General features: G+C 40.3%; 2 protein-coding genes across 5 annotated transcripts in view; one reads left to right on the top strand and one right to left on the bottom strand.

The window, feature by feature from the left end:
* Positions 1–31: 31 nt before the first annotated feature.
* LYRM1 (LYR motif containing 1) lies at positions 32–21,369 on the top strand. 4 transcript variants are annotated; one of them, XR_011338601.1, is made up of 5 exons: positions 32–138; positions 6,446–6,604; positions 7,645–7,737; positions 8,536–8,710; positions 21,245–21,369. XR_011338601.1 is itself a non-coding variant. In XM_069870380.1 (4 exons), the coding sequence occupies exons 2-4, from the start codon at positions 6,446–6,448 to the stop codon at positions 8,650–8,652; spliced, it is 369 nt and encodes a 122-aa protein (XP_069726481.1). In that variant the 5' UTR covers positions 32–138; the 3' UTR covers positions 8,653–8,874. The 4 variants fall into 4 exon arrangements, 1 of the variants encoding a protein (XP_069726481.1); XR_011338600.1 differs by lacking the exon at positions 21,245–21,369 and adding an exon at positions 15,026–15,159; XR_011338602.1 differs by lacking the exon at positions 21,245–21,369 and adding an exon at positions 13,513–13,817.
* DNAH3 (dynein axonemal heavy chain 3) overlaps positions 13,316–22,458 on the bottom strand; it is a 52,634-nt gene continuing 43,491 nt past the window's right edge. The window contains exons 53-62 of the mRNA XM_069870532.1: positions 20,293–22,434; positions 19,331–19,556; positions 18,766–19,010; positions 18,161–18,277; positions 17,301–17,455; positions 16,411–16,578; positions 15,835–15,977; positions 15,053–15,257; positions 13,899–14,036; positions 13,316–13,717 (exon numbers count right to left, since the gene is read on the bottom strand). Coding sequence (XP_069726633.1) covers positions 13,364–13,717; positions 13,899–14,036; positions 15,053–15,257; positions 15,835–15,977; positions 16,411–16,578; positions 17,301–17,455; positions 18,161–18,277; positions 18,766–19,010; positions 19,331–19,556; positions 20,293–22,434 — 3,893 coding nt within the window. The 3' untranslated portion in view covers positions 13,316–13,363. The remainder of the gene's footprint in view (positions 13,718–13,898; positions 14,037–15,052; positions 15,258–15,834; positions 15,978–16,410; positions 16,579–17,300; positions 17,456–18,160; positions 18,278–18,765; positions 19,011–19,330; positions 19,557–20,292; positions 22,435–22,458) is intronic.

The following is a 22,458-nucleotide window of genomic DNA, read 5'->3' on the forward strand; positions in this document are numbered from 1 at the left end:
GTCACCGGCGTGCCCGACGCCGCACGCACAGGGAGGGCAGAAGGGGCGCCGCCGGCCTCGCCCACCCACGCGGGAGGAGCGGGAGGGGGGGGAACACCGAGCCCGGCGAGCGTGGCCTCGGCGCGCTTCTTCCCGAAGGTAAACAGAGAGGGAGAGCGGAGCGATGCGTGGGGAAGGCGGCGGGGAGGGGAGAGACTGGAGGCTTGAGGAGGTGGGGTAGGGGGTTGGCCGTGTGTCCCCCCCCCCCCACTTCGCGCGTTGGTTCCGCCCGGCCGCGGGGGCAGCGCCGGCCCGGCCGCTAGGGGGCAGAGGGGCGCGCGCGGGCAGCGCCCTCTGGCGGCGGCGCCATCTTGGGGGCTGTGGAGAAGGGGGCGTGAGGCTCAGCTGGGTCCCTGACAGCCCGTCCTCCCGCCCCCACCGAGGGCCCTTTCCCCTTGGGGATGGAGCAGCCCCGCTCCCCTGCCCTCTGTGGGACCCGAAGGCTCACCCAGACACCCTTCAGGAGGGTCCAAACACTGCACGAGGCTTTGTGGGCAAAACTCCCAAATTCGAATGGGTTTCACACACTTGAGGTCCGAAAATCTGATCTTTTTTTTCATAGAATCATAGAATAACCAGGTTGGAAGAGACCCACTGGATCATCGAGTCCAACCATTCCCATCAAACACTAACCCATGCCCCTTAGCACCTCGTCCACCCGTGCCTTAAACCCCTCCAGGGAAGGGGACTCAACCCCCTCCCTGGGCAGCCTCTGCCAGGGACCAATGACCCTTTCTGTGAAGAATTTTTTCCTAATGTCCAGCCTAAATCTCCCCTGGCGGAGCTTGAGGCCATTCCCTCTCGTCCTGTCCCCTGTCCCTTGGGAGAAGAGCCCAGCTCCCTCCTCTCCACAACCTCCTTTCAGGTAGTTGTAGAGAGCAATGAGGTCTCCCCTCAGCCTCCTCTTCTCCAGGCTAAACACCCCCAGCTCTCTCAGCCGCTCCTCGTAGACATTTCAAGACATGCCCTGCTATAGTTGTCCAATAGTGACTAAAAATGGTATCCATCAGCGTCCTGGGACTGAAGTGAAGCAGTTGGCGACTGAAGGTTGATGCAAGTTTTACAAAATGACCCAGAGAATTAAGAAAGAAGGGGGGTAGGGAGGATTGTTTCTCTGCCAGCATCAGTATTTATACCTGTTCTTGAGTTTGGGAGCCTTTCCAATGCTGGGATCCGGTGGGTACTCGATGATCCGGTGGGTCTCTTCCAACCTGGTTATTCTATGATTCTATGAAATATTTCTGTTCGTGCTTTCAGTTGCGTTTGGCTTGAGGCCAAGGTACGAATAAGGTGCATAAATCCATTCTGGGCGTTGGGTTCACGTTGGTGTGTTACTGCGGGCTTCTGCGTTATATAAGTAAGGCCATCCAAGGAGAGATGAGATTTCACTTTCTCTGCAAAATTTGTTGCGCCGCATTAAAACCTCTTTTCTCTGCTTATAAGTAATGGAGAACTAAACACAAAGGAGGAGAAAATGGTTCTAAATAAATGATAGCGTGAGTGACAGGGTTGCACAAGGCTACAGACTATTTCATATTGCTTTAGAGTTACCTGGACACTGTGTGCGTTTAAGGAAAGCGCTAAGAAATCTGGAAAGCTTTTTTGTTGTTGTTTGTTTCCCCTCCTCCTCTCCACAATCTAAGTCAGCATTTCTGTTCTTCCTGAAGCTACTACAGAACAGGAGGCGCTCCCAGAGGAAGAGTCTGCACATCCTACTAAAACCAGATAATGCTCTGACCATTTCAGACTGGGTGGAAGTCTGAAGTAAATGGAAACCGTGTGATCAAAAGGGATTACTTAAAGGTTTCCACTTCCATTCATTCCAATGAAGATTCCTAAATTGTAGAATCCTAATTTTCTGCAATTTCACTTATTTTAAATTACACATGAAAACTCGCGATAAAATGCCAGATATGCACAGGTTTTTTGCATCTTTTCAACTAAGCATTAGCCAAAGAGTATATTTGAAAATGTGACATACAGGTTGTCACACAGGCTGAAGCTGATGATGTTCTATACTATAATGTTGATACACTATGCTTTTGAATTATGTCCTCGATTTCCATAACAGGAATGTGATCATAGTTTGATTGAGAAGGCAGTCGGCCCAGGAGTTTGTCATTGTGTCTTTAGGACTCCTTGCCAGTAGCAAACCAGCTGTCACATAGAAGTTGCGTTGCTCCCAAGTAAAACATTTTACATCTGAGTAGTTCAAAGCTGCTTTTTCAAATTATTTCACAGAGTTCTGTTCCCCACCGTCTCCTTCCCTGAGCAAATATGGTTTCAGCATCAGCAGTTAACCGTGTGTTAGTAATGCATGTCCTAGTTAGCTGGGATATAAAAGAAGAAACATATTGTTTTAAAATAGTCTTTCTTTCCCCACAGGCTATTACTTTTGCCCTTTTTTCCCTAAAATCCTCTGTGTGCTCACTACTGGCAGATTTTATGTTTGAAGTGAGTAGCTCACACTTACTTGAAAAGAAAGGATGAAACAAAATAAACTTACAACTTGAGCAAAGGAGCTGTGCAGATAGGTGGAGAGCGCCAGACGCTTCTTAGCCAAGCATCCCTCCCTGGGACGTGGCTGTAATTTAGCTGATGGTCTGTAAGGAGTCAGTCTCCGTGCAGCCTGCCCTCTGTGCTAACTGTATTTTGACAGTGCACTACTGCAGTCACTATGGAGCAGTTGACAGCTTCCTTTCCTTATTTTCATATAAAATATTAGTTTAAATTCTAAACAAAGCTGCAAATAGCAAAAGAAGACTGGTATTTCACAGATTATTCAGATTACTGAACTTTTGGGTCGACCACCTAAGAATCCAAAGGAATGTGTATTAGTTTCATGAAAGAAAAACTTGTTATTGCATTTATAGTCTGAAGGATTGTTTTAATTAACAATGAGAAGAGTTTGCATCTTCATCATAGTAACTCATTAACAGCTCAAGCCTCCTTTGCAAGTTTGGATACAATGGGTATTTCATGTGCTTGATCTGCATGTTGATAACAGGGATTTGCATGTAGATCAAAAGAAGGATACAGCCCTGTGTAGTCAGAACACTGCCACAGCATCCAGCAAATGCCGCTCTGGAAGGCAACGCTTGGCTTCCCTCCAGAGGCTTAATTCTAACAATCAGCTCAAAACCAGCCTGCAACCTCCTGCTTTTCCCATTGATACGCTTGTGCATGCAGACCTGCCTTTGACCTCTGCTGGTGTGTTTTGTTGCAGTAAACACCTGAAATTTGCTCAGCTAATAGAATAGCCCTGTACTTTTTGACAAAAACGCTTGTGGTTAACCTCTGTGGGCTGCATTCCCCAACGAAATGAAGGGTGGTAAAAGTTAAACAAAGGGCGTGACTACCGCAAGATGAGTGTTAGTGGGAAAGTGGTGTAACATCCACTTAGCGTTCCAGAGATGTGAAATATAATTATGATTTAAATGCCAAAGATGTAAGTTGCAAGATGAGTAACTACAGGGACATGAAAGCCTCCCTTATCTTCCTTTCTGTCCCACTCAGAATCATTTTGCACACCCACAAAACTAATACAAGCAGTGTCACTTGACGAAATTACACCTGATATATGACTTGTACCATCACTAACATTTCTGTCAGTGTGGGCTCTGTTTATACCAGAGGAAAAAAAAATCCCACTTCCATTTACAGCACTTTAAATTGGAAGTAATTTGGCTCTCAGTGAAATTATTCCCTGTTTATGCTCCCACTCAGATCAGAATCTGTCCCAGGCTTTGAGTTTTGTCCTAGTTGCTGTCGTCCTTTCCCATGATAGAAGGGGGTCCTCAGCCTCTGAAGGGCTCCTTACACCTTCATTTATGTATCTTTGCAGATCTGTAGTGTTAGAAATTGTTGACTAAATGCACCACAGGAGTAGCTGGTTGCTGAGTATGTATGAAAAGCTGCTAAATGTCTTTTACATCAGCAGGCATACGTGGGAAGTAGAGCAATAATGGAAAAGCACAGCCTGTGTCTAGATGAGGGGCTACACAGTCCTGTATCAATTCCAACACTGTGAAATGGAAGAAAGAAAAACTTAAATTCTAGGTGGAGGAGAAGGAACTACTGAAAAAAAAATTGTTTGTTCTGAACTTAAAGTCTTTATAACAGATTCTTTGTATGTTTAAAATCCAAAAGCAACAGGTGTTATTAAAGCTCTAAGCACAGGGCATGCACCATCCCATGTTGTGGCTTTGGAAATTGTCTGACTTGTAGATCAGGATTTAAGCCTGTATTTTAAATGCTTTTTTTCACCTGACATTATTCGTCATTGCATGGATGGCATGAAAACTTAAGCTGAAAGTGTCTAGTGCAGTACAATCTTTTATTAGCTGTCAGCAGGGAAGAAAGAGTATTACCAGCTCCACCAGAGGTGACACCTTCAAATAAAAGCAGAGGGGTGAGGCTGTCAGGAGGGGCTCTAGGTGAGGACGTGATTTGGGCCTCGGCTGGTGCTAGGTGAGACCTTGTAATTGAACTGTTTGCTTTCTGAACTTTTGACAGTGGGAAGCAATGATTTTTCAGATACACTTACATACATATCTTCGTGTATGACTAATTTTATTGCCTGAAATGGAACTGCAGAGAGGATAAAGTGAAGCATTTATTCCTAAGTGTTTGATGAGCTGGGACTACCTACCGATTTTATTGTGGATATTTGTTTCCTAGAAATACCATAAACATTTACTATAAATACTTTCTGCTGGGTAGGAAGAAGCATTTTTATATCTGGGAGAAAAATGCATGATTGGTTAAACATTTTGAAACATAAATAGCAAAATAAAAGTGTTCTTTCTTAAGAATCAGAGAAAAACAGTTTTATATCTGTACTTAAGATCCCCAACAGAGTTCATCAAACAACAAAAAGTCTTCAGATCACAGCAACAGTTCAGACAAAAAAAGGTTAGGATTTAATACTTTGGGATTTTTTTAGCAAGAACTATGGGCCAAACTCAGTTGTTGGGTTAGCACCTGTAATTCTGACTTTGGTGAGGAGAAGACGATGTGACTGTCTGACGCTGCCGCACTGATACTGAAGCATTAGTGGAGGTCAGTGGCTGTGGTGGAGGCAGCCATCGGAGAACTGTTTGGCCCAGAAGACTTTGGTTTGAAACACTCTTCCTCTACACACAATAGCAGGAATTGCCCCAGTCTACGAGGAGGTGAGCAACAGCCACGTTGCCAAACCTTCCGCAGTAGGTTAGGGGCAAGCATTAGGAAGCAGTGTTTCCTCTGTCACCAAGGGAGAGAATGCTCTCTCCAGAGGGCAGTTCAGGCTGGCCGAATTACCCTGCTCCAAACTGTCCTCTGCTGGAGCTCTTTCCAGTGCACAGGTCCGATTTCAGGCTAGATTCAGCTGCAGTAATTAGAGCTCCAGCTTGGCAAATGGGTCCTGAGACGGTCAAGTAATGTCCTGTCCCTGACAATTGCTCCTCGTTGCATCTTATAAACTTACTTTTCAGTGCTGTTGCCACTTCCTTCTGGACAATAAGGTACCTTCAACAGCTGTGGTGTTCCCACGCAGTCATTGTTCCTGCAAATCTAATCCATGTCAGAAGTGTTCCAGCAGTGGATTTGTCTCAGGGATATTTGTGGTCTGGCATGAAATAGTGCCACCACTTACATGATAAAATACTCACTTACATAGAATAAGAATAGGATTTTATTTTTGATTTCTGACAAAGATTCTTACTGCACCTGGCGGCTGATCCAGTGGGCTCAGCAGGTACACAGCTCTCTGAAAATCAAGGCATTCAGGACTTTCCTAAATCCACAGTTAGTCTGCCTCTCCTGCAGTGCTTAGATAAAATAGCTTTCATCACCTTTTCATCACATCAAACTCCAGCAGAATCATTACTACATACTGTAGTGCTATCACAAATAAGCTTCTCAACCTCTGAAAGCTATACTGGTTTTCAGCAGTATTGTGGTGGTTTTATCGTGTATTTTATTCACAGGTTTCCAGATGCTTTGCAAAGATAGGGTCAGCATTGGTACAGCAATTTCACAGGAAGGGGGATGCGCAGAGTTTCGGTGACTCGCCCAATGTCTATTGCAAAATAGCAGTGAAACACAACCTGGGCATTCTAGTATCTGGCTTGTAATTCAGCAAAGCGCTAAACCAAATGCTTAACTTCCAGCAAGAGCTTAAGCTCTTTGAATGGAGACACATCTAAGTATCAGTTTAAATACTTTGCTGGACTCAGTCTTAGGCTTTCAACAGCTAATTATTGTTTACAGCTATTTCAGTTATTTTCATATAGCTCAGCATGTCTTTAGATGGTGGAAATAGTTTTAAATTAATTCAGTCATGTGAAAAACTATACTGCTTGCTGGCCTTTAGCAGCCCAAATGTTCATGCGCGTGTTTGGGGTTTTGTGCTGTTTTTTTTTAGATGACACCAGTTACTCGACAAGAAGTTCTTGGCCTTTACCGCAAGATATTCAGAATAGCCAAAAAATGGCAATCAGCATCAGGACAGGCAGAAGAAACTTATAAAGAGAAAGAGTACATTAAAAATGAAGCCAAAACATTGTTCCGAAAAAACAAAAACGTGAGTGTTCAAACAGTTTTGAATTACTAAATTATCCTCCCCTTGCTCTTTACACTGCCTTAGTGATTGGATGCTAAGACATAAGAGTTGATTTCCCACAATTTCATTCACCTTAAATGCTGGTGTATTTGGTTTATAGTTTAAATTTTACCCCCAAAATAGTAGTAAGAAAACTTAAATAATTTCAGCTCTTCATTAACAACTATAGCAGTCTAAAAGTCTAGAGCTTTCACTACAAAAATGCCAAGAAAAAATTGAAATCCAAAGATGCTGCCTGTGTAATTGAAGCAGCTTTTGATCTTTTAGAAAGCTAGCCAAGTATATCATTACCCATGCAGCAGAAAAGAGAGCTCAGTAGCTTCTTATACTTCTTTTTTTTCTTTTCAAAGCAACAATTATTGGAATTTCTTCTTTTAAAAGAAGCACTTTAATTTTGTTTTTTTAAGGAAGAAATTTCAAATCCCTTTTGAAAGGGGCGATACAGACTCAATGGCAATCAAAGGTCTTTCTTGTAATTCAAGATCACTATACTTATTTATATCCCATTTTGGTCTGGGACTAAACTGAGGTAAGGCAAAGTCAAAAAATTAATTTAAGCCACAATTTACACCACATTTCTGACTTCAAAGGGTGTTTCTGGATAGGATGATAGCAGAATGTAGACCAAGGAGTCTCTGCTTTTTCCTCTAGCTACCTTGAGAGTGATGAATGGGCGAGTGTGTTTGTTCATAGATATATTAGTAGTTTACACGTGTATTGTCTTTTTACAGAGAAAATACCATGTTTGGGTAAAAACCTCCTTCTACAGCCTCAGTCATGACAGCCTCTGGGCCTTAACATCCAGCACCATCAAGCCCAGAACTGTTGAGTCAAAGCATATACTAATGTTACCTTTTATGGATGTGAAAAATGTAATCACTGTATCCTTGGGATTGCCAAAAAAAGCTGAAGAAAGTCATGTGGCCTTGCATCATTTATGCTTGAACATCCAGTTGGTATTTGCTGTACTTGTACAAAAAAATTTGCTTGTATGATCTTAGGTAACAGATCCAAAGTTGATTAAGCAGTGTATAGAAGAATGCGAGGCAAGAATAGAAATTGGACTTCACTATAACATCCCCTACCCGAGACCTGTGAGTATAAATCTAGTCACCAAGTCCTGAGCCATAAGTTCACATCACTATCACCATGCTGCATTTTTAGATAAGGCAATATTTAAATGTTATGCTAAATCAGAGCCAAATAAGCCAAATTTAGATCAAAATGTTCTTCATCTGTCCTATTTCACTGTAAATTGGCTAATTTCTCCTCAAAATAAGGAGTCAAACCCTATCTGGAGTTTCATGAGCTAGACACCCAAGGCCTGTGAATATTTAGGCAGTCTTGCCCAACCAGTGAATGTAGGAAAAGACAGTCATGGGATCAAATTTGTTAATCATTACACATAGTAAAAGAAAGTTAGAGAATAAAAATACCTAATTTCATCATCTGCCATATATAAAGACATTTTCATAGCCTACTTTACTGGTAACTGTTCTGTTCATAAATCAAGTCTTATAAAACACTTGCCTATGTTGCTGTTTTTTCCCGTTCCTAAAGAAAAGCATGTCCAAGATTGCCCAAATGCTGGAAGTTGCAGCAATACCTTCTATGGCACCACTCAATATAGTTTCCTCGCTGCCGAGACACTTGTCTGTAGTACTTTATGCTTCTCCATAGAGACTTTCTCTCTACTCCTGTTGATTAGTTACACCACTAATCACTCAGAGACTGCTTGACATAGAAATCTAATAACCTGGTTTGAGACAGTGCAGTTGCCCTCTCCAAAGTGTGAAGAAATATAAAACTTGGTGAAACCTACTCTGTATAGATGCGATCTTTTTCTGGCATCCTCTCAATTTGCACCTAACTGGTGGGATTTTCTTTTCCAGATCCATCTGCCTCCTATGGGTCTTGCTCATAAACAAAGCCGTACGTTGCGACACCAGGAAAAGTTAAGGAAGATTTCTAAGCCAATATACCTGAAATCCCACGATGAAGTTTCATAACGCATCATTTAAGCTGTGATGTGTAATCACAGCATTTAAGCTGTGGACTGCAATTCAGGTGATTTGCGTGCGTAACTGTGAACAAAGCTGGTTTTGTCACTTGCTCCGCGTTTCCTGAGGCCAAAAAGCTAATTGATACATTGCATATCATGGATAAGGTTGGTCTAGTATTTATTACATTTCAACCACTGACTCATCAATAAAAGTAACACTTTTCAAGGAGTGAGGCCTGATACAAAGATTACTTTGACATCAGGACAAATTACAGCAGTTTTTCAAACACTGTTAATCTATTTCAGGGTTGTCTGGTGGTTAGAGGATTAAATATGCTTAATTGTGATTCAAGGAAGTGCCTTATGTAAAGGTCAGCAAAAATCAAGAAAGTCCAGGAGAATCAAGCATACAGAGTGCCTCTAGAGTTTTGGAATGCGAGTGGGAATACAGTGACTGCATCATGCACCTGCACTCCTTCCTGTCTTGTTGCTCTGCCTGTTTTCCCTGGAGAAACATTTGTTTCATAGTGTCCTTAAAGTGAAGTATTGTTTCTAAACGGACAGTAGCAAAGAGACAGCAGAAATGTTACCACTTTTTTTTTTTTCTTTTTGCAAACTGCAGAGGAGTGGCCTAGATCCTCTATGTCAGCTTTTTTCTCCTCTTCCTTTGGAGAGGGTGTGGATGTGAAATGCAAAGTTTGGAATGCCATTACACAACTCAAAATAAAACATTCCAGTGCTGGGTTCCTCAGGTTCCCAGGTACAGATGAACTGAAAACTCTCCCTTCAGGGTATCACTAGGGGAGCAAGCTTAAGATGCTTTGGGTGTCTTCACTGTGGCTTCTTACATTGTTAGCTTTTCAACATAATCAGCACATTGGCTTTCTCAACAATTATTTTAGTGTCAGGTTTTAAGTCTTACATAACAGACAGAACCCCAACTTTATTAAAAGAAAGTATCTACAACTATCTCTTCAGTCTCCTAAGTACGAGGTGTATTTCTGTTCCACAGCTGCCTCATGAATGGAAGTGAAACAAAATTAATTTCCCCCTCACTGGCCACCAATTGTTTTGGCTCCTTTTCAGTCCTCTGGCTTTACCAGGCTGTTTATGACTTCTCCTCAAGGAAGTTAGGGGAGCCTTCTGTGCTTCAGGCTAGATGTACCAATGAAACTAAGCTGTGGACCAGAGCCACACAGTACTGGGAGACTAGATAAGCACAGCCCACAGCTGCTTTAAGGACAGAGGGTATAAGCAGCAACCTACTCCAGCCAGAAGTTAATGGTGGCAAAAAAAAGCAAATTTGAAAAATGTGTTGTATATTATTTCCTACTAAAGAGGGAAAAGGCAATGAAATATCATTTTTTGAGCTCAACTTATCCTAAACTCTCCAAGCCCTCACAGACAATGGCAAAGAGACGCTCTTTAAAGGTAGACTCTTATCTATCTTGAAAATAAGTTAAAACTAGTCTGATGTGCAGAACAGAATGACAGTTCCTCCCCCAGGAATGCTCTTGGAAGAGTGAAAAAATACAAGCGGATGAGAAAGTACAAAGAAACAATGAGAAGAGCAAGTCAGCCTGACAGGTACTGGCTAGCCCAGTTTCTCACTACCCTTTATGGCTCCAGTCCACAAGGGTATCTATTCCCATCTAATTATTTCCTGGGAATGCCTCATGTGGGAAGTAACGTGTAGTGTGCCATTGTTCTGCCTGTCAGTGGGAGCTTTGCAAATTTATTGCTGCCAGGAAGACACAAAACAAAACTTTAGCTTAGGAAAAGGAAGATGGAATAAAATCAGTAAAAAGTAACATGGTTATACACACTGCTTAATCCTTCATTGAAAGAAGTCCAAACACAGTCTTTTCCTATCCTCATTCTCATATACCAGTGCAGAGATGTGTCAGCCGAGGCAATTCAAAATGTGCAGAGATAAGGGTTTTGAATGGAAGCTTAGGCTCATTCTTTGTCATTAATCTATCATTTGAATCTTTTTGTTCAAATTCATGTGGCTAATGAAGGCACTGATGCTGTGACTCATCAGGTGAATAAATAGCTATGTAAATAGCAGTCTAAATTTACTGTCTGTATTACAGTCACAACTCTTTCCTGAGCACATACTGTTAAGCTGTAAATTATTTCAGAAGAACATCCCTAAAATTACAGAAAATTTACACTTAATTGAAATAACAAAATAGCTTTGAGTTTATATCTGAAGGGAAGTATAAATAAGCAATTTTAAAAAGTCTCAAGTAGACTTAAGTAATTCAAATGAGTATCCACTTGCTTAACTGAAAAGCAATAAGAGCATCACATTATTTGAGATGCTTTAAAATGCTAGACAGCCCATTAATTTTTCAGAATAAGTATTCAAAACATTATTTACGAGTTCCCAAATCTCATGACTTTCCAGCACCAGAAAGGAAAGAATAAAATTTGTGAAAAGCTCTGGCTGTTTAGCTAAAGGAAGGATTAGATCAGCTCTTTTGTCAAATTTGGAGAGCAAACCCCTTCTTTCACAGCTTAAGTTAAACTCTGTATGTAAAAGAGAATCTGCCCTTAAATAGAATCCTTTGGTTTTGGATGTCAAACTGGCAAACTACCATTTTGAGGGAATTACATATAAAATTACTGTATTGTTGCTCCAGCTTCCCTTCCGGCAATGCCTGACAGGGAAGATGTCACCAGTCACACGCATGCATAGGCTCAAATCTAAACAGAAAGATCCTTTTGAGAGCAGCAATTGAACTGATCAGTCCAGAGGGAAGGAGCTAACAGCCACGTCTACCCTCCCTGCCCCACACACAAAGTACCTGTAGGAGGAGGCTCATGACTGGTTTGTTATCTCTGCTGCCACAGCGACCTAATCAGTGATCTGAACAGTGATGTGATAACAACAATCAGATACAGCCATTCAAAATACGGTAATTACCACAATGTTTTTTAAAACATATAGTACACTTCAATTCATTTTTAATTATATGAGAAGTGTAAAGGATTTGTGTAACCTTTATGAAGCCTAAGAAAAGACATGTTTTAATTTTTTTTAATTCATCTTGATTTATTTCTAGATCTTCTGAAACACTCTTCCCTTAAAAATTGCTGTCAATTCGGGTCACTGTGCTGTAACATTCATAAACAAGTTCTATTTTTGTAATAGGTGCCAAATATCATTTACTCTAAACTGTCAAGAGTAGTTTCTTCCTATCAGTAAGCAGTAACACCTGCACATCTCTGTCCCCTTTTTTAAAACAAATATCCATGAAGTGGCCTGGCCTGACATCTTTGCCTCAGTCACCATGAAACAATAACGATGCTCCAAATGCCTGAAGGCTAACGAGGCATCGAGTATGGTACCTGAAGACACTCTATTATTACCTGTGTGTATCTTTGTGCAGAGCAGCACTGTACAACACACCTGTAACACTTCTTGCTTACCTGTGCGACACCGTTCTCAAAAGTTACTATTTTATGAATATCTGTATAAAACAAAGCAGTGGTTAATAAAACAATAATTAACACTGTTATCAACTCTAACAGCTAAGCACAACACAACAGATAAACTCCTATGACCGCATCGCTTCGTGACTGTAGCAGAAAACCAGGAACTGCTGCATCTCTCATCTTGTGAGGCCCTGAGCAAGTAATTAAAATGCTGCAATTTGGGCAATAAAAAAAAATACAGGACCCTAAATTAGTGGATGTTTATGCAGTGGCAGGGGGGAGGGTTAAATGTTTGCCTTGATCTTTGCACTTCTCTTTTGCTGTGTACACAACAAGTTGAGTGATCCATCTTTAGAGCCTTCTTGGCATGCTGTGGGGATTAGTTAATGACTGCACAGCTCTTTGAAGCTGTTCAGGCTATTTTATTCTTAATTAATGTTTGCAAGCTATTTTGAGCTTCTCTGGTGAAAAAGTTTAAGAAAGTACAAAATTTAAGGTGATTATTAGTTCAACATGGAGGAGGGCAAGACAAGGAAGGAAAATGAGATTATGGGAGAAAGGAATCAGCTCCATTTATCAGGCACCTGGGATACGTAGGTAAACAACATTGAAACAAAAAAAGTTTAAAAATTATGAGACAAACATACTGCTCTGCGAAATGGCAGGCAACCAATGTGTGTGCTGTTTTCCATGGAAATTCCAAGGCACATCTTCAAGGGGTGTCAGTTACCATAGTTTTATAATAAAACTCTAGTAGTTCATTCTAGCTGAGGCTAGCTTTACATATTGACAACAAGACTTGTCTCATCTCCTCCCTCCTTGCCCTACATACTCCTGGGACACAGAAGCAGTAGGAAAATCCACAGAGTCTTATTTGCAAGAGTTATGGATTAGATCCCCATTAAAATCAACAGCAAAACTCTTTGGGCCCAATTTCATTTGAAAAAACAAAAAAGCCCTCTGGTAGCAGCTAGGTGGGTAATATTAGGATTCACAAGGTTTGTAATGAAGTGCGTAGCACGCGGTTTGATGGGAGTTCTGTTCATTCTGATCTACTGCAAGTCACAGCCCAGGCCTTTAAAATAAGTTAGTTTGTAGCATTCTGTTTTCACTCACTCTTGCTCAGTCGCTGATAATGGCTAAAAACCAAGAATCAGGGAGCTGCTTTGAAGTCAGCAGGAAATCCTGATATAAAAAAAAATAATAATTGCAGCCATTAGGGAGTAGAGGATATCTTTTAATAACAAAATGTGAGTGTTTTGACTTGCATGCTCTCAGTCGTCTAATTGGCACAGTGCTGCTACACCTCGATTTATCCAGTGTTTCTCAGGCTTGTCTGAAGGGAGTTCAATTGAGAGAACATAGTTGGTTGAGTGGCCAGTAGTGGATAAGACACCTCTTCTTGCACTTGTCTTGTATACAGGGCACGAATAGATGTTCATATGAAGAAATTTGGAACTTTCTCCAGGTTTTAGCCAAATTATGGGCAAAGAATCATAAAGGATTTTTGGAAGCGATTCTCCAATTACCGAGGATTCTCTATCCCATCGTGCACCTTCCAAAAAAAGGCCTCTCACATAAGCCCCATCTTCTGGCATTTTCTCCATCGTGTGCTCCTGTTTCATCACCTAGAATGATTAAACCATTGCTTGATTTTATTTTTATCTGCAGTATATTAAATCCTATGGGCGATAGTCTTAAATTAATCCTTTAAATAAAATTTCTTTTCATTTAAAAACGCTATTCTTTGCTGCCACAGAACATGAGTCAGGCTGTTAGAGAAAAACAGCTTGCTCTGTGTTTTCTTACCTCAAATTCAAATCCTATATGGTCAATTGGGATGGTGTATTTTCTGGCATAGTTTTGTAAAACACCGGTCAAAAAAGACTGAGTGAAGAAGAATCCTGACAGCCAAAAGACTGTGGGTGGCCCATTAATGATCCAATCCTGAATACAGAGAGAAAAAAAACAAATATGCTACTGACAAAGAAATTTTAGAAAGTAGCATAAGCATATTTTGCTAAGTCTAGATACAAGCCAGCAAAAAAAAAAGAAAAGAAAAGTGATTAAATTTGGATGCTTTTATCAATATGTCCCCATGTCTTGTAAACACTGATCTCCTAGCGTGAAAAAAGGCCAAATTTTCTCACATTGTACCTTCACTACTGCGAGGGCACTCGCTAGAGCCAACATATCCAATCGTAGTAGAGAAAATCATGCCACTACAAAGGTGCCAGACAACAAGATCTCAGGCCAGTGTCTCTGCTGGAAATCACAAAGGCTGTAGGAGAAACAAGGCAAGGACAGAATGTCCCCACACTGCTCTAAACCATATGGAGTCAAAAGACGCCCAGTTGGTGCTCTGATCCAGCAAACGGGAAACTCTGCCGCTTATACGAATCTTTCAGACACTTCTTTCTAGCTTTTCTCCCCCCTGACTTGTATGGATTTCCACTACATCTCAGTACCTCAGCTATATAAGGTACATCTGAAATTTTAAGTGATTTGAAGGCAGCACTAAGAATGAAAGGAAAATAATGGAAGGGTGAGTTAAGAATAAAATAGCTAGTTTAAAAAGTGTGTGGAAGCGGTGTCACTTTTTATTAAACTTGAAAGACATTTACAGTCACATATATAGAATTTAATAGTGCCTGTTATGCACTGTTTCTAAAGCGTTCTCACACCTGGCTCAGGCCATTTGAGCAAGGAAGTTTCTAAGACACCAACACAAAGTAAAATGCATCTTCTAGAAATAGAAAAATGGAAATACCAAACGCAGCACTGGTTTAGCACCAAAGGATTATATGCCCAGCTAACTCCAAGTGTCGCTAATGGAGTGTATATTTGGTCCTGAGTATGTGCAAGTAGTTCACAACCTGGAGCTACAAGGATACTGCTGAGCTGGGACAATATCGATACACGTTTTATCCACTCAGCTTTCAACCACCAAGTCCTTGGCATACCTGGAAGAAGACCAAACGACAGAGGAGATCGGACACGTAACTTCCCAGTGGCTTGAGTGACGGGTAGGATTTGGCAGCCCATATCGATGGTACTTTTCCCATTAGCATGCTGTTGAAAATATCTTCAAGCTCAGATGACATCAACACTTGGCCTTTAATGGCTTTCCGTAAATTAATGAGGCTGCTCCGAACAACTTCAGTAAGCCTGCAGATCAAATAAAGAAATTGTCATGTCATTATTTACTTCTTATGACCTAGCTAGAGAACTCCCAGTCCAGCTTGAATGAGGGGCCAGTCAAAGCTGGTAAACGTCCTGTCAGAAACTCCTTATCTCACCTGCACTTATCAAAACTCTTACTTAACTTCAGAAAAGCAAAGAAACAAACACACAGAGAAATGAAAAACAGTGAAAATTCCTATTCTAAACAAGAGAAATCAAGTGACAGGATCTTTGAAGATTATAACACTAATTAACGTAGCGTGCTGTGAATACTGGGGCCCGGGTATGATTTAAAAAGAATAAAGTAGGTTGCCCTACCTCAACACAACAAACTCAAATCTGACTTAAGTTCATACTCCAAGAACACAGGTACTATGTCTTTATTCAGGTAGGCAGCTGTAGCTTTCAAGTCTTTTTAAAAGGTTCATTCAAACCAGAATCTATCGTCTTAAGAACAATGCACTGTAAAAGGCTTGTGAGTTTAAGGCTTGTGCGTGGCTAGCACAAATGAAGAGAAGCGTGTGTCAATACCAGTAGTGCTACACAAAACACTGAGCCATACCTGTTAAATCGAATTAGTTCTTGCCTAAGAACAGTATTCATGGACTCTTCATAGAGCACTGGGTACGCCTTCATAACCTCTTCAATATTAAAGCAACTTGGTAATTTGGATAGGATGTCCTGTGCCAATTCTTCAACAGCTTCCTGAAATCACAAGTTTGCAGTGAATGAGGGATTTCCCTTTTTCCACCTATTTTTATTCAATAAATTCCGCAAAACACTATAGATTTTCTATTTCTCCTCTATAACCACATAAGTATTTTAGTCCATTTTCCTAAAGAAATAATGCCTATATGCTCTTACTTTTTGTGCATCATCCTGCCTGTCTGTCTCTGCATGTGCCTCCTTGCTCCTTTTCCCTTCTCAATAATTTTAAATTTGTTAGTAATTTCAGTTTAATTTACAGAAAGGTTTTGAGCAACTTCTAAGGAAAGGGGAAGCAGGGCAGACAAGCACAATCCTACTGCTCCCACAATGAAAGTAACGATAACCATGCAGCACAGGGAAAATTATGGGAAAACCACATGAATCCCTCAGCCATGACAGCAGCTTTAGCTGATCTTTCTTTACCAGTTACCTGAGGGGACTTGCCACCTCCTCCTGCTTCTCTAGGCAAAGTAAGGAGCACTCCCTGGAAAAGCTGGTTAGTCTCCTGGTTATCCTTGGTGATGTCTGCATTTTCATGAAGTCCAAACACTTCAGGATGTGTTGTAACTGGTAAACATCGTATGTATTCAATGTAAGACTGTAAAGACACATTTAGATACCAGAAATCATGCAATGATATATTCATAAATGATTGGTAAACCCAGCCTGGACAGAACCTTCCCATTTACAATGAAACATATCAGCTCATTGTTTAAATGTATCCAGGAATTGACTTACTCATTCCACAGAGATAAATATAAAAAATTTTGAATGATTCAAAGACTCACTGAGGAGTCCTTACCACCCTCATATAAGCAGCAAGAGAAAGCAAGAGAAAGTAATGTACACTAGAAAGCGCTGGTAGAAGTCACAGAAGAGGGTAGGATGCTGTATTTATCATCCCTACAACAGCCATCTACACCAGCAGGTGAGATTTGAGCACATTCATCATCTCTATGCAGTTGTTAGAAGGGAAAAAGGGGATGAAAATGGAGTATACACCTGCCATTCCACCTTATCATCCAGATCACTGCTTGCAAGACAAAAGTGGTTGCAAAAGGGTGAAGACATACCCTGTAAATTCCTAAAGCCTGACCCCTACAAACATCAGAATATTGGACAATCCACTCCTATCTCCTCTAGGTTGCATCAGATATTAATTACCAGATTCATATTTCATACGTAAGATATATTCTGGCATGGCTTTTTAATCTTATATTTTTTACTTACTATTTATTGTATCCAGCATATCAAAGTACAGGGTTTTGATAAGGTTTTTCCAAATAACTTGGAGAGAATTTACAGCTGTTATCTTCTCACCTCATATGGACCATGTGGTGGTATATAGTAGTCACCTCCAGCTGCAAGCATGTACTTGTCCTGCTCTATATCCTTGCTATAGACTACAGAAAGAAGGGACAGGAGAAGACGCCTGTCTTTATCATCTGTTACTCTCCCTCCATAGTTACACTCCCCTGGGAAAGGATAAAGAAAATCACAATGAAAAACTGAAAGTTAACTGACAAATAAAAGTTGCTTCGCAATAATGTGTAGCTCCAGTCAGTTGAAGATCTGAATCTCGAGATCTTCAAAAGTTTTTAAGTCCTATACTTCACTTGATTCAATGCAAATCAGCCACTTTAACACCTTTGGAACTATGGGCCAATCATCATAATAGAAAAAATCAGAATTTTTTTAAGGTTTATAACCTTTATAAGGTTGACAAAGGAGATGCCAAGAAGCAGCAATCTTTCTGGAGAAAGAGACCTGAGTAGTCACAGCAACCATATTATTTACACAGGTCAACACCTTCAACACCTCCTGCTTTAAACTGATAAGTACTATCACACCCTCTGGTAAACTGCCAGTGTTTATTGTGCCAGAGTCATATTGATCAGCCAAGGTGAAACAGAGGCCACTGACATTTTTATTTGACATTTACAAAACAAAGACCAGAAGGCTTGCTGGACCATCAGTAATTCTTCTAGCTGTGATATGTATGAGCCCAGACAGCAATGACATCTGAGGGCTTGGGATTGAACTTGTCTGTGTGTGGAAAGCCAAGAAAGTAAAGCTGAATGGAACCCACTCCATTTGTCAAGCATTCATCAGTTTATCGCTGTATCAACAGAAAAGCACCTGGCAAAGTCAACACGTGTTAGAGGGTGCAGTGCCTGTACCTGTTAGATATGTCAGAGCTGCAAATGGGATTTCTTCATATTCATTCAGAAACATCTGGATCTGTCGCATACTGATTCTGAGGTCGGATTCATTGAACTCATATGGAATATTCCAACCTGTTTGATTCAGAAAAGATACACAGGGCAATGGGTGCACTACACTGATAACCATGCTCACACCAACTAAACACATGCAGTAGCTTTGCTAAGATGACTTATACACATAAATAACAAAAGCAGAATTGAAGAAGACACATTTTTAATTATGAAAATTTAAAATGGAACTAGATCTGATGGATAAATTACTGCAATCAGTAAGAATAAATTAATAATTTAGTGAACTATAATTTAATGTAACTACTGGATAACATTTACTTGGAAATCTGGTACTTTCTAGTTCTCACCTGGGGTTTCAAGAGTAGCTTTGCCTGAATAAGAACCCCTTCGAATAACAACTTTGAAACTTCATTGTGTTGTGTGCAACACAGGTTACACCCTTCTAATATTGCTAGCGCCGATACTGCCTTCTTACAGACAGGCTCAAACAATGCATTTCAAAACTACTAATCTTTTTGAAACAACCTGCAAAACAATCCAAAACTTACCCAGTGGGCCAAAGTTTCTCCTTTCCTGCACAATAGCATGAAAAAAGCAAAGGCCAAACAGCAGTTTTTGCCACATTTCTGGCTTTTGGCAGCTGCTAAAGAACATGGGGTCGGAGATGGGGTCGTTAAGGTATGATCGAAGAAGGTTCGCTCTAACTCCTTTTGGAGGTTCATTCGTCATTTTGATGCCGTTCTGGAGGATACTAACAGGAAACTTTTCTGATGGATAGCTAGTTAACCATAACCTGAAATGAATTTTAAAATGCACATTATCAAAAAAACAACAATATTGGCAGATTTTCAAGACTGATCTGCAGGAGACAAAGTTTTATTACTTGCTTTACTATAATGATAACATTTAATTTTTTCTAAAGTGCTGGTATAAAGTAGATTATATTGGACAGGCAAAAAATATGACATCCTAATTAGATAACTTTATTACTGCACTAAACTAACATGACTGTCATAATTAATTGTTCACACAAAAGAAGCTTTTCTTTTTACTAGTGTCTTCAGCAAACGATAAATACTCCCATCAAAAAAAGCAAACTATTAAAACTCTTACCTGAACGCCTCGTTGGTACTCTCGGGCACTATAACTTCCTCGCAGATCTTTTCCAAGGCAGGCATCCAGCTAGTTGCCAGGTGGCAGTTTTGTAACACCACCCAGGTTCCATCACTAAGAGCCTGGTCAATCATTTTTGCTGCTATTGGGCCCTGGCCCTGTCCAAGCGAAATAGTTTGAATGCTTGTGCCTCCCATGCCAACATCATCAGCAAATTTTAGCAAACCTACAATGGCAAGTTTCACATATGCAAGCAATGACAAAGTGTATTAGAAAACAGATCTGTTGTATTTGTCATTTTTATAATATAAAAAGTAATTAAAGGGCCAAAATTCAACAAATACTACTCAATTAAAAACAAAGCCACACCAACAACCCAGAAGAAGTATCAAATGCTTCACCAGTCACTGAGTTTCTGAAGCATAAGCTAAAATTTAGGTGTAGAAGGTAATACTTAAAAAAAAATATTAGCCCAGTTAAACGTCTGTCCTCTCCTTTAGCCCCAAGTGCTTAGTCCCAGCCTGCACTACAGCTCCCTACTCTCTCTGTAACATGGGCACAAGTGTTTATGGGGGTTGAGCTGTAAACTGGCTCTTTAGATCTGGTTAAAAATAACCCTCCAGCTTTGCCATCAAAATCAGTCACTCCTGGAAATATATCTTTACTGTATGGCTCCATATTACAATTCTTTTGGCATAAAACCAGGTTTAAAAGTAATCTGGGCAGTTATTTTTTTAAAGGACACTTAACAGATGTGTTTTTAAGTGTGGTCATACACATCATTTAATTAGTAACTCAGAGGGAGGACACTTTCTGGAGGAGGAGTTGTAACAAAGCTTGGGCCAAGTCCCAAACACCCACTGAAAGAACCGTAATGCAGTGAAGAGGCCCACACATTTATCAGTTTAGTCATACTCAGTGACATTTAACCAGATAAAAAAAACCTTTAATACCAATCTCACCTGCCATAGGATCAGCACCTGGTGATAATACAAAAATTAAAGGGGCACAACAATTTGAATCACTATAACTTCTTCCAAGATCAAAAGTCGGTGGTTCAGTAAATGTTCTTCCCATGTTTTTCACAATGAACTCCTCCACTGCTGGGATAATTTTGTCAGGTCTCAAACATCTGAGAATTACCATGCGATCTAATCCCACCAGTGTGTTCCACTCATCTGGAAAGACTTCTTTGTGAGGTCTTGCAGAGTCGTAGATTAGTTTCCACTTCAAAAAATTCTCTCTTACGTGTTCCATTAGTCCATGGAGTTTTCTTAGACTAGATGCACGTACGAGCTCAGCCCATGATTTGTCAGATAGCCAGTCTGGAGCTGGATTGGGGTGAGGATTATCAAGAGCAACACCTCCAGTCAGTAGGAAACGCCAAACCTCATCATCTATTTGGTCTTTTCCCTTCATAATGCCTACTGTCAGAAGCAAGGAGAATAACAGCTTATCTTTCTCGAACAGTGAACGACAGACGTTATTATAGATGCTTATTGTGAAATGCTCAGTTATATTCTTAATTCTCTCTTCTACATCTTCACTCTTTTCACTTTTAGCAATAGATTGAACATATAAGTTAATGAACCAAATCAATGAATACTGGTACATAGGTTCAATGTTTGCCAGATCAGAGATGCAGAAGAACACAACAGCTGAATGAACAGCAACTGGCTTATACCTCATTCGAGTAGAATCTATTTCCTCCTCAGTTGCAGAAGCAATTTTTTGCTTTTCAGAGATTTCTTCAGATAACTCTTTAGATGAAGACAAAATATTAATTGCTGTTTCATTTTCTAAAATGTTTCCTTCTGAATGGGAAAGGACCTCCAGGATTTTATCTTCTATATCCTTTAGTTGTTTCTTGTTGGCTGCGCTTTCTATAATCAGTTTATTTTTCATTTCTTCTAGCTCAGGCTTTTCCTCTGCAGCTACAATTCCAAGAAGCTGGTCCTGAAGACCCAAAGGTGTAATCATGAAGTTGAGTAGACAAACTTTCATAGCCACTTCAGGAAGATAATGAGGATTTCTTAAGTGGGTTGTTATGTAAAATCTGAAATCTCTTGAATATTCAATTACATTTTCCCCTAATTTCATGTATTCTACTCCTTGTTGTTTGAACGTTAGCTTTAATAAAATGGGTTCTATGAAAGCATCTAGTTCTTCACCAACATTTTCTAACAAGACTGGTGTTCCAAGCTGAATTGCATTTTCTAATGTCCTCACATAATACGTGTCAGACAATTTGATAACTGACAGCTTGTTAGTTTTCTCCATATTTTTTACCCATTTGTTAGCTTGCCTTTGAGGATCTATCATTAAAGCCCATCTCCTTGAGTTAGAAACAATGATGCCATTGTCAACAGAAAAAGAATCAATTGGCAACCCAGCAATCTGCCATGCACGGATTTTGACTGGATCCCCTAATGTATTACTTAAACTAAAATCACTGGAGCATGGTATGTTCTTTTCTTTGCACAGGACGTGCCATTGCTTTTGACATTTAAGGCGATAATCTACTGTAAAGGCTCCCAAATAAGCCACAGTTCCTGATGATAACAACACATCTCCTATAAGGTCTCTGTACCGGATTCCTAATAATCGCGCAGCTTCTGTCCACCTGTCTTTCTCTCCACCGAGACCACTAATGAGTTTTTCAGCTCTTACAAGCTTTTGTGAACAGAGTTCGATATTATTTTCTAATTCCTTCTTCCGGTTATTCATGCTGTCAAATTCATTATTCAAAGCTTGCAGGCGATCAACTACCTCCTTAAGTTCTGCTTGTTTTGCTTTTAGCTTCTGCATTTGAATGTCCAGTTCTCGTTCTGCAGCTCTCAAACGTGCACGCTTTGGGGCAACCACTTTTGCGACACGGTCGTACACCTCCATGGCTCGCACCCACTTGCACAGCCCTTCACAGGCAGAGGAGACATTTTTTATGACATCTGGTTGAAAATCTGGATGATCAATAAACCTGTCCCTAATTCTCTTCATTATAATAGGAGGAATATTATCCTTGTCATATGCCTTTAAGCTCTCAAGGAATTTCAGGTCTCCAAGAATTTTTTTAGAAGGCCCCCAGTAGTCTTCTATCATTTTACCTATATTGAAAATAATACTAAAGT

This window comes from Phaenicophaeus curvirostris, chromosome 16, assembly GCF_032191515.1.
Source record: "Phaenicophaeus curvirostris isolate KB17595 chromosome 16, BPBGC_Pcur_1.0, whole genome shotgun sequence".
In the NCBI taxonomy this organism is placed as follows: domain Eukaryota; kingdom Metazoa; phylum Chordata; class Aves; order Cuculiformes; family Cuculidae; genus Phaenicophaeus; species Phaenicophaeus curvirostris.